Consider the following 12,668-nt stretch of genomic DNA (forward strand, 5'->3'; position numbering starts at 1 on the left):
CTGGACATTACACGGCCATCAAAAATGGTTATTATGGGTTAACACAGAACCGTGTTGTAATGATGCAAAATTTTTAACTCCTTGTATTGCTTTAACGTTCTTGCAACAAGATTTCTTTATGAATTCTCTGTTGTGCAGTTTTTATGCTGAAATATCCAAGACCATAGCCCTGACAGGCTAATGATGAATAAAATGTGTACAATTATATTTGACTTTTGAATTATTCTTTTAAATATGTGACACAAATATGTGTTTGTGTTGAGCCCTGCTTACTTATTGCGTAATCATGTTGAAGTTGTTTTGGAGCACACTAGTTTAAATATTTCCTTCAAGTTAATATATTCATATAAAAGGCCAAAAACATCCATTTTGATTTCATGAGAACTTTTAAAGAGCACCCATTTCATTTCTAAAAACAACGTTATTTTGTGTTCGCGTGATTTGTGATTAAAAAACACATTACTTTCCACATACTGTACATTTTTGTAGCTCCAGATGTCACTGATTTGCCAGCTAACCTGTACGTTGTGATTGGTCTGAATACCCCTGACGGCAGCCAGAAATGTGACGCTCCTTACCATCTTTGCGCACAATGCAATGCTAACAGGAGTTAACTTACAGGCTGAAAGTCCAAAGCGGGAGGAATTATGATAATGTCGATCTTTACTAAATCACCCATCTTATGAAGTAAACTGTTGCAGACAATCCGTTTGTTGTAGTCCAAGAAAAGATATTTGCATTGAAGACGATAACTCGCGTCATCGTTTACTTTGGGGTTTGACCTTTTGCATATCGTTAACATGACCTAATACAAACCGACACACCAAAGGAAATGTAAAATCGTGAATCAGACCATTGGTGCTCTTTAAAAGTATGTGGAAAGTAATGCTTTGTGTAATTTTGCGTTGTTTTTCTAACTTACTTTTCATGCAACTGAGACTTTCAGGGTGCGCATACACTTGGCACTTTATACGTTCTAAGTGCTTTTTTTAAAAAGCAATGCGTATGTTGTGATAGAGACCAAAAACTCGTTGCATTCTTACCTTAACAAACTGTAGGTCTGTGAGAGCTCGGACATTGAAGTCTGGTGTGTACTGCGGCAAGGGGGCGCTGCTGAGCTGAGTGTTGCTACCGCTTACGGATTGAGATTCGGGGCGATCCGTGTAATTCAGCGACGCAGAGCGATTCAGACCGCTGATATGAGAAGAAGAGCGAAACTCTAAAAACACAAAAACACACAAAATGTTAAGGAAAAACAACATTAGACAGACACAAAAGAAGAATTTTGGTATGACCACATACTTATTTAGTGGATTTGATAGTATTTTTCCCAAGTATAATTAGGTTCTTTAAGTAGCCATGAAGAAAACCAACCAGCTCTGACATGATTCAAAGCAAGATATTTCATTATTTGATGTACTTCTATCCTTTAAACATGCTTGTCAGAAAGAACATCTAGCTGCTTTTATTCTCATGCCACAACATCCCATATTAAAGGCACAATATGCAGGATTTTATCTAGGAATGCATAACGATTAATCAAATCTATATCAGAATAAAAGTTTCATTTACCTTATATATGTGTGTGATATGTGTATAATAATTATGTATATATAAATATGTACACATGCATGCAGAGCCGGCGCCAGATCATAACTAACTGGGGGGTACTTGGCTTCCAACGGGGGGGCACGCAATAGCAACAATAACTTGCAAAAACAAGACATTAAAACAACAAATACAGTGCAAGCACACACTTATACAACTGTGCAAAAGACCACAAACTATGCGCAAAACTATTGAACTTCGACCGCGATGTGAGTGCAAGCTGAGCTTCGCTGCGCTTGCGCTTTGCTCGACGCAACAACAAACCGCCCTTGCGCGGTGCAAGTCATTGAAATGAATGGGTTTCATAGCGCAGCGCACACCGCGTCCTAGCTTTAAAAAAGCCGCTTTACCATAATCACGTCGTAATGCTGTTAACGGTCTATAGCCACACTTCACATTTAAGCTTACGTAATTTAAAACAACGCTAACTTTCCTTTAAAATAGCCAAAGACGGTGGTACAAACATTAAACTTCCTTAAAACAGTGTCCTGTAGATTTGTAAATTCCACCTCGACCTCTTATCTCTGAGTTTGAGCCAGTCTGTGTTTGCATGAAGATGAAGCAGGCGGTGCTGGTTCGTTCTAAATGTTCTAAAATCCATATTTTACACGATCCATAAAATGCAGCGAAAAAACACGTTGCTAGTATCAAGTCACAAATATGCTTAAGACGTAAGATGGGTGAGACGCGGCAATACATCCAATCAGAGAAACTGGTCTATTTTCATAAAAGAAAACATATATCACCTATATTTTCTCATTTGATTACATTACAAGTCATAAAACATTCAATGTTTAATTTATTTTAATTATTCTTGATATATATTAATTTGATAAAAAACTTTGTAGGGGGGCACAACAACCTGTTTGGGGGGCACTGCCCGCGAATGCCCCCCCTTGACGCCGGCTCTGCATGCATGTATTATTTTAAGAAAATATATATATTTATATATAATATAAATCATACCTAAATATACAAATGTACATACATAAATGTACAAATGTGTGTGCATTTATCTATTCAAAGTTATTATTTACAGTTCACACACATATAAGATCTAAACAAAAACTTTTATTCTGCTATAAATTAATCGCGATTAATCATTATGCATCCCTAATTTTATCACTAGAGGTCGCAATTGCCTCATTTAGTATACGCAGATCTATGGATATGTTATATGAATATAACTCAAATCACACCATCACAGATACAGATGTATAGAGATATGGCATTCGGCAGTTCTTAAAGCATATTAAAAACACCATATAGACACTGTATAAAGCTATTTTTTTTTACCAGAGGGGGAGTTTAGGTTGGGTACATTTTGGGAAGTTTTATTTAGAAAACAAATGGGTTTTATCTAAAAAGTTAAATGGAAAGAAAAAGCTTTGAAGTTCAATATCTCAAATCTTCTGAGAATGCAGTTTATAAAAATTTCAAGGTGGCGATAAGGCAACGTTGATAAGGGTTACACCTCATTTACCTCAGCTATTTGACATTTTTGCAGGTCAAAGACTGTTTCAAAGTTTGTTCCAGTTCTCATAATAAAAGTGTTATTCTCTGGGTTAGTTATTCCCGGTTCAGATTCCAAACTTCTTTTCAGCCTTCACACTCGGTCATGTTGATAAAAAGTTAACAAAACATAAAACATTAACATGATATAAACACTCTCAAATCTGCGATGCATCTACTGTCACCGTACATAGACACGGCAACATTTTTGGCAACCGATGTCTAAAGTGACGGCTGCAGAAACTCATCACACTTGCTGCTGTCTGTACTTAGGTGGTTTAAACAGCATGCAGGGAACACAAAGCATCTGGTCACCATCATAAATGTAATGTTGCCTAAAGACTTTCACTTACACTTGTACTTGTGTATACATTTGAAAAAATGCTGGGTTATAGGCCAAACCCTTTAAGTTGTAATTTAACTTTTGCTAGGTTGTTTTAACCCATTGTTGGGTCAAATATAAAAATTTTCGGGGTTAAATTAACCCATTAAAAGCCATTAAAGCAATAGTCCACCAAAAATAAAAATTTTGTCATTATTTGCTCACACTCAAGTTGTTACAAACCTATATACATTTCTTGTTCTGCTGAACACAAAGGAAGATTTTTGTTATCAAGCAGAAAACAGAAGCACCATTGACTTCCATAGTTCCAAATACTTTGTTAGTCAATGGTGCTCAAAAGCAGTTTTTTACTAACCTTGCTCAAAATATCTTCCTTTGTGTTTTTACAGACCTGTGTAAATGTGTTTGTTCTGCTGAACACGAAGATATTTGTAATCAAGCAGAAAACAGGAGCACCCTTGACTTCCATAGTATGCAAGTCAATGGTGTTATTCTTCCTGGACGCGTCCTGGCCATGATTTTAAGTGCGTCTACCAGAAGTCATATTTGTCGACCACATACGTCATTGAGATTTATTATTTCAGGTTCTATTTCAGAAAAGCAATGAATGAAACTACGATTGTATGTCTGATGTTGTCAACTGAAATGTGAGAACCTTAATGACGTGTGCGGTCGACAAATACACCTTCTGGAAAACGCACCCGAAATCCAGGCCAGGACGCGTCCGGGAAGAATGGCACGTATGGTCACCCTAGTTTTTTTTTTAGAAACCTTGCTTACAAATATTTTCCTTGGTGTTTATACAGACCTGTGTGAATGTGTTTGTTTTGCTGAACACAAAGGAAGATATTAATCAAGCAGAAAACAGGAGCACCATTGACTTCCATACTAGGAAAAACAAATACTAATGGAATTCAATAGTGTTATTTTACAAACCTTGCTCAAAGTATCTTCCTATGTGTTCAGAAGAAGGAAGAAATTTATACTTGAGAGTGAGTAAATAATGACACAATTTTCATTTTTGGGTGATTTGTCCCTTCAACATTATCTAAATATGTATCTGTGTATGAAGGTTAGCTGTTGTGTGTTGCTATGTGTGGCCGGTTAGAGTGTGCATATATAACACAAATGTAAGCAGGATACATTTGAGATGGTGTACTATAAAGAGAGTGATATAAAATAAGATAGGAGGATAAAATGGGAAGTAGGTGTTTCTTAACCGGTGGGCCCCCAAAGAGCACTTAAACAAACTTGGAGGACTTGGAGACGACTAATTTAATTATTTAAATTAATATTTAAAATGATTATTTTATAAAAAAAATAGACATCTGGGTAGTTATGCCAAGCACTAGAATATTATTGCATAGAAATTTTAAGTATTGTTGTGGACCAGGGGTGGAGCGGGGGGTGGCTTCTGGGGCTCAAGCCCCGAATGTTTTGTCAAAAGCCCAGAATCTGTCATATTTGTAAAATGAATTCATCCAGTATGCTATGATGGAGGTTGAAATGAAGGTGTGTAAAATTAATATGCTGCATCTCCCCACCGTAAACGCATTTTTCCAAGTGTTCATTATTACAGTAAAAGTGTATATTTAGTTATGTGATATAAATACTGTTAAATAGCGTCAACTGATATATTATCTGCATGGCTAACTGCTAATGTTAGCGCTCTGATCTGCTGTAGCTGCACAATGTTGTTGGTATATTTAGTACATTTTGTGGCGGTTTCCCGGACAGGGATTAGACTATTTTAGACTAAAATAAAAGTAAGAGCTGTCCAAACTGAAAACAACTTGCACTGACATATCTTAAAATACATCAGTGCCCTTCGTTTAGCCTCAAAATGCACGCCAGTACTGTTTTAAGTAAGGCAAGTTTGTTAAAAATAGTTATATTTCCTTATTAAAATAAGGCCTAGTCCTGGCTTAAACTAATCCCTGTCTGGGAAACCATCCCTTAATCTCAGTGAATTAAAGCTTAGAACAAAAAACCTTGCTCATAGCAAATATCCCTTTTTTATATGGATATAATTTTTTTCTTTTAAAATAAGACATCAGAAGCTGAGAAATATAGTTAATGTTACTTTTGTTTTGCCAATATGCATTCAACTAAAATTCACAATGATTTCACATCAGAAATGTATTAATAAACAGTTTTATAATGTGAATTGTCAGTGCAAAGAGGGAGAGAGACCACGGAGAAATTAGGTACGCAAATGTACTGCAAGTGAGGTTGTTATAGTGACAAAATAGTAGAAGTTTAGCAAATAAAAAATACTGCTACATGAAAAGAAGTCTATTAAAAAATTATATTATGTTATGTTCAAAAATAAAAGGGGAAATAAATGAGTAAATTAAAGTACTAGAGACCACATATACTTTGTTGGCAATGCATTGTTAAAAAAACGTGTTCCTGATTAATTTTTATGTTAATCTGCAATACCGTGATTATCCACTAGATGGATAACTTTTTAATTTATGAAAAAACTGAAGCCAAAATTTTATTTACTTATTTTAAACTCTATGGGGCAGTTTCCCAGACAGGGTTTAGATTATCCAGGACAAGGCCTTAGTTATTTTAGGACATTTAAAGGTGACATAGAATGATTGAACGGGGAATTTATCCTTGTTCTGTGATGTGAATGTAGACAAAAATGTTTTTGTTTGGGTCTGTAATGCCTTAGAAGCCACCTAAAAACCTCTCTCAGATAGCTCTATTAGGGTGGGGGATTTTAAACAAGTGGTTTTGCACCTATTTGGCTCCCCCTACTGGCTTAACTTGCAATCTCATTACTGATTGGCTGACTTTCCTGCCACTCAAAAAATGTAGCCAATTATTTTAAAGTGGAGGGGCAGTGAGATGCCTGTGATGTCATAAGCATCAGTTTTTCAGATTGGGCCGTTTTCTGGCTGACATTTCTAAAAGAGGAATTTCTATCAGACTGAGATGTTTAGCATGTCTAGCACTTTTTGTATGTTTGTGAATGTGGGTAGACTACCATTATTCAACAAGGACAAGATAAAAATGTTTTTTTAATTTTCTGTCCCTTTTTACAAACAAACCTTACCAAAAACAATACTGGTGTGCATTGTAAAACAAAACAATGTCACTGATATATGTTAAAATATGTCAGTACAAGGTGTTTTGAAATTAAAGTAGCTCAAACATGCATTTAAGTCTGTGACTAGGATAAGCCCTGTCCGGGAAACTGCCCCTATGTATGTTTTGATAATAGTTATGAATCTGATCTCTAACAAAATTCCTTCACAAAAATGCAATTATTTAAGCTTTTTTGCTAAAAAAAATATGTATTTTTAAAGAAAAATACCCATATTTAAGAGTTATAAAGAGAGAAAAAATATAGCTGGAGTGAAATGTTATATTATTTTTCCCATTTTGTTTGTTTATTTGAAAGCAGAGGGTCTGTTCATTCATTTGATATATTTGTATGTTTATATATTTTTAGAAGAAATTTTTCCTGGAAGGCATTTTGTGAAAATAAAAAAATAAAAATGGCTGTCGGGGAATGAGTTAATACTATGTGGAAACATTAATTTGAAGTACTTTTCTATACTGTAACAAAAAAGATTTCATGATAAGTGATGCTGTTTATTCCAAATTCCTAATCTACCTTCCTTATGTAACTGGATCATAGCAAACATATTTTGCCTATTTTTGGATGAGAGAAGTTAAAATGTCATTGTCAGACTCAGAATTTATTATGTTACAGTTACCAAATTATAATACAGACAACACTTAGATAAAAAAAAACATAGTTTATGAAGCTGCCATAAATGGTGAGAAAAATATCCTCAGGGGATGCCTTGGAACCCCTCGATTTGGGCTAAGCCCCCCTTGTCTACAATATCAGTTCACATGAGTGGACCTTTTTGACTTTCATTGATATAAACACATTTATTGCCCCCCACTGGTACACTTTCTGTATAACAACCAAGAGTAGCTTCGAATGAATAGTTCACCCAATAATAAACATTTCTAATCATATAATCCTCATGTCCTTACAAACTCTTTCTTTTGTGAAGCTAGAAGGAAAAACTCAGAAAAATGTCCTGTTTTTACTTACCCTCATGTTGGTCCAACTTTCGTTCTGTTGATCACACTGAAGTATTGAATTGCTTCAGAAGACTTTCATTTACTGAGTGAATCTAAAGTCTCCTAACGCTATTCTATACTTATTGATGTGCCATTCCGTTAAACAACACAGTGTTCGGAGAAGGCAGGTGTGTTAGATTTGTTCAACCTCTAAGTTAGACATTACATCTAACTGTCACGTTATTGTGTTCACACCCGTTTAATTCTACAGTGATCTCTATTTCCTACACACACTAGCAGGTTATTTCTATAAAACGACCACCGTTAATCAGATCCACCCCAAACCCCCCCGGGTCAGTGGTTAAAGACCCCGACATGCCGACCGTTACCTGGGAAACGGGAGAAGATAGAGCATCTCTTATAAGACCGATGATAACGAGACACATTCACTGAGGGCGAAAGAGGAAGAGAGAAGCACGGAGAAATGGGATTGAGGTTTAGAAGATGGTGGGTGGTACAGGAAAACGGGAGGAACAAGATACACAGTGGGCATTTATGAGAAACACAGAGAGACACAATACCAACATGAACCCTCATAATAACCCCAAAAGATGTCAGCAAATGAAATATTTTGGCACTAACTGTCCTTTAAAAAAAATAAACACGTATATGGTTATTTGCACTTTAGGTAAGATGCTTAATGTATTTAATTTGCTTTATACTATACTTGTACTCTGCACAATGATGATAACATTGAACCTAATCTAACCTTTTATAAAAGGAAGCTGCTGACCTACTAAACAATGCCACTAGATGGCGACAACTGACTGCTTTTTTTATTACAAAGTCTAACAAGAAAAGACGGGTGGTCTGTAAAAGTCCCAGCATCCCTTGTGAGACGATATATAATTTTGAGTGATTAGTGGTAAAGCCGAGCATCGCTTTAATGTCACGCCGTTCCCATCTTTTCTTAAACCCCTTAATAATGTGGTGTATAGGATCATGCACCAAGATACAAACATGACCACCTACTGCTTGCCCACACACACACAAATCAGAAATGTAGTAGATTGTCTTTAAACAGACTTTATGACAGGATTTCTTCAATATCGTAGTGTTGTTTATCATAGCTTTACTGTTTGCCTCACCTAGCGCTGGAGCACTCAAAGCCATGACACCATAGTAAGAGAAAGGTCCGGTTTCAAACTTCATATTTTCATTTCCAGCCTCCACTTCCACACGGCCCTATGCACAAAAAGAAACAATCATGGGTGCTTTAACAAACATAAACACATTAGGCAAGTTCAACTAGTGACCTTATATCATGATGCTTATGGAATTTTAAGCATAGTGAATGAATGAATGTACAGAATTCCCACTGAAATTCCCTGCCTTTTAATAACTAAAACGCAGAATTTTCATGCCCTGCTGATGCCGTCTGGGATGCCGTGAACCTGATAATGTTGTGTACACTGTGAATTGATAAAAAATTAAGCTTAAATGTATAAAAATGAATAAACAATGGCAAAAAATGGCTGCTTAAATTGTAGTCTCACTTGAAATCTGTGGAGGCTTGGACCTTACGTCACAACTTAACAAGTAGATGACATAAAAGAAAAGAAAGATTTAAAGCGACAAACATAATCTCTAATATTCCAAAATTCCCTTTCAATGTCTGGAATAGACCTTTGAAAATTCCATGATATTCCAGAAATGTCATGAACCGTGGGAACCCTGAGTGTACTATTTAAGTGGTTGTTCAGCAAAAAAGATTACAGTGTCATCATTCACACACCTTCATGTCCTTTCTAATAAAAAAGGTTCCTTAAGGGTCTTTGTCAGGTTTTATGTTCTATTAACATCCACCGAATCATTATCTGACATCAAATGGATGTACAGACTAGGGTTGGGTATTGTTTAATTTTTTAACGATTCCGGTTCCGATTTCGATTCCTTGTTTGATTCCGGTTCCTAACGATTCTCAATTCAGATTCTTTTAAGAGTCAGGGTCAAAAAATTTTAGGATATTTTAAATGAGCTAGCTTACCAATGGTCTTTCTGAAGGAAATAGTCTGACGTTCTTTTTACTTTTTGTGAACTTTACTATTTATTTCTCACAGGGCTGTTTTCAACTACAATATAAATATCAAATCAATGAACTTGAATATAAATATTATAAATTATGAATACATTTTCACAGGGGTACACTTTCCTCAAGATAGCTTTATTTTTCGAAAACCTCATGAAAACACATTTATACATGAGTATATGATGCTGGAAGTATGTTACCGTGCTCCACTGATGGGCTAACCTGGTGCAGAATAGAAACAATAAGAAACAAACCCAGTCCAGATTAGTAGCAGGTAAAGTATAAAATCAGAAACAGTTGTTGTTTAGAAAAATTATCATATCTGCCTTCTCAGGCAGTATGCGTGAACGTTTTAGACAGATAGTATCTCCTGCTGTGGAGAAAACACGTTCGCTCAGCACATCGCGGAGTTGTGGAGTAACCAGACTGGCTAACAATTACGAATCTCAGTTCGTAAATTGTCTATGAAGCTGCCTAAATGATGGCGCAAGACATATTATTTACTGTATATGTATTGTTTTACAAACTGGATTTGAACTGCAGTGCAGTCACTGCGGTGCCAGGCTGGGGGTCGGAGCCAGGGGAAGAGGCATCGGAGGACGGTCGGCATAGCGTGTCATCATGTTCGACGTGAACCCTAAGCACGAAACAATCATGCCGCAAATGTTACTTTTTGCCGAGATTTCGTGTCTGTTTAGAAAAGTGAAGTCGCACTTTGGACCGCCGACGCACGCTATCCATGTCCGACTCGCTAGGTTATGCCGACACTTCTAGTAGACGTTTTTACGTTGGTGTTCAGCTGTTTGTTTTTCGGGTCGGCTGACTGTGAATCAAAACTAGGAATCGAAATTTAAACTTTTGAACGATTCCGGGAAAATCGCAAAGCTAGTCCCGGTTTCCAATCGATACTCGATACCCAAGCCTAGTACAGACTATAAGAACTTTAACTAAAATCCCATGACATCACTGCAAAGTATCCTTTGTAGCACCTTTATTTTTAAAAGCGTAGGGTAAAACTCAAAAAAGTTGAAGAACTACATATATGCTGTACTACATGCTGTCTTTAAAGACTTCAGAATCCAGACTATATCTCTGTGCTAAAAGACTAAGAATTAGTTATCCATTTTTTGATTTGCACTTTTGCATATTTCAAACCACATTTATTTCTATACTGCTTTTTACAATTTTGCATTGTTGCAACGCAAGTAAATATACTGTATATTAGCACAGGCAGTAATAACATTAGAAATGGTATAGAAATAAAAATCAAAAATTATAGCAAATTATGAACTACACTCTTAGAAAGGATTTACACATCTTTGTGTGTTAAGCTTTTAACACATAATGTGTAATTTTAACACATTATGTGTCATTTTGTGTTGATTTTGTGTTAAAAGTAACACAAAGTGTGTTGTTTCAATAGTAACATAGAGATGTGTGGATTCTAGGACAACACATGTTTTGATCATTAATGAAACACACAAAGTGCCATTCACCATCACTGAGGTCAATTCTGATGCAATATGTCCCCATGAGGCTTTTTTAAAACATCCAAACACAAATGATTTTCAAGAGGAGGGTTAAATTGTTAACAAATAATGATTTAAATTACAGTCTGTTCTAAGCACAACGTCATTACATGACTTCAGACATTTTTGAATGTATAGACCAATAGACAAATCCAAAAGCCATAAATGTAAACGCTTGTCTCTGTCTAATAGGTCAACAATAAACATTCTCGAATACACAGTTTCGGTCCAAGAAAAAACAAAGATTACCATTACTATAGAAATCTTTTATGATGATATATGCCCTTTATAAATAACTACTGTATATAGAAATTTTGCTTTTTAGAAAAACATGTTTTTTATTTTTTTACATCTTTTGCTTTTCTGCATAATTGGCTTTTTTTGCATAATTTGCCATGCCTGAATTTAAATGAGTCCATTACCCACATACTTTGGAGTAAATTGATAAAAAATGTCTAATTTTACATAAAACACACATATTTATATTGACTATATTTATACACTAGTCAAAATTTGAAGTGGATCAAAACCATTCATAAACCAATACCCAATAACTATTCAACTTTAATTAACTTTTAAAACTTCAAATGTTAACTAGTATATATATGTATTGTATTTGTTCATAATCTCATGATAAACACAAATGAAAAGTCAAAATTGTATTGTATTATTTATTTCGTTTTTGTTTCGTGTTTGTTAAACGACTAAATAACTGTAAATGATAAAATTTTAGCATTTACTAAGATTTTATAATGTTTTAATTCGTTTATTTTTTTATCACAAAAAAGCCCCCAGGTGCAATCTTCTCACACAACGTGATATAGAAAACATTTTTGAAGTTTTCATATTTAGCAAATTTTACCAAATCCATATCTACTGTAAATATAGGTTTTCCCCTACTTTAAATCAACAAATGAAAAACCACAAAAAAGTTTCCAAAACAAATTAATTCAAAGGATTTGACTTACACACAAGTATTTTGTCTGAAAGTGTCGCCAGCTCAGAGTCTATTCAAAAACACAATAGATGGCCAGACGAACAAATGACCACAGAGTTGAAAACAAGCAGGTGTTAAACAGACTAGGAAGGCCACGGCTGAATTAAAACGATAAGAGTGTGTGAGTGCTGACCGAGAGGAATGTGAGAACCGCAGAACAGTAAATCCTCTCTTGGACAACAATGACGCTCCCACACACAAGGTCGAAAAACGGGCCGAACACCACTGAGTGACTGATGTTAAACAGCGAAGAGCACAAAGCATCTCACTGTTGATACACACACCACACACATGCTTGTTTGCAGGGAGGATATTAAAGCAGCCAAAGTGATTCCTGTTTTTCTGGAAAGAGCAGATCAATTGCACGTATACGTATCTCTGACCTTGCTGAGAGAACCTGCAGGACAATGAACAAATTTAGAGATGGTCATTAAATGGACCGTCCTGACCTTGGGCTACTTCATATACAAATCCAACTCGAATCATTTGAGGAAACCGATTGCCTCAAACTATTTACGTTTTAAAACGCATACATAT

The 12,668-nt window shown here is 35.6% G+C and overlaps 2 protein-coding genes across 3 annotated transcripts in view; both read right to left on the reverse strand.

The window, feature by feature from the left end:
• The window catches only part of LOC135732651 (metal transporter CNNM4), a 43,250-nt gene that overhangs the window by 4,859 nt on the left and 25,723 nt on the right, over positions 1–12,668 (reverse strand). The window contains exons 5-7 of one of the 2 annotated variants that reach the window (XM_065250892.2): positions 8,665–8,761; positions 7,906–7,965; positions 1,044–1,219 (exon numbers count right to left, since the gene is read on the reverse strand). In XM_065250892.2, coding sequence (XP_065106964.1) covers positions 1,044–1,219; positions 7,906–7,965; positions 8,665–8,761 — 333 coding nt within the window. The remainder of the gene's footprint in view (positions 1–1,043; positions 1,220–7,905; positions 7,966–8,664; positions 8,762–12,668) is intronic. The other variant, XM_065250893.2, reaches the window with a different exon arrangement.
• The window catches only part of ccl19a.2 (chemokine (C-C motif) ligand 19a, tandem duplicate 2), a 69,427-nt gene continuing 65,139 nt past the window's right edge, over positions 8,381–12,668 (reverse strand). The window contains exon 4 of the mRNA XM_073814737.1: positions 8,381–8,390. The gene's annotated coding sequence lies outside the window, so the exon portion shown is untranslated. The remainder of the gene's footprint in view (positions 8,391–12,668) is intronic.

This window comes from Paramisgurnus dabryanus, chromosome 5, assembly GCF_030506205.2.
Source record: "Paramisgurnus dabryanus chromosome 5, PD_genome_1.1, whole genome shotgun sequence".
Classification (NCBI taxonomy): domain Eukaryota; kingdom Metazoa; phylum Chordata; class Actinopteri; order Cypriniformes; family Cobitidae; genus Paramisgurnus; species Paramisgurnus dabryanus.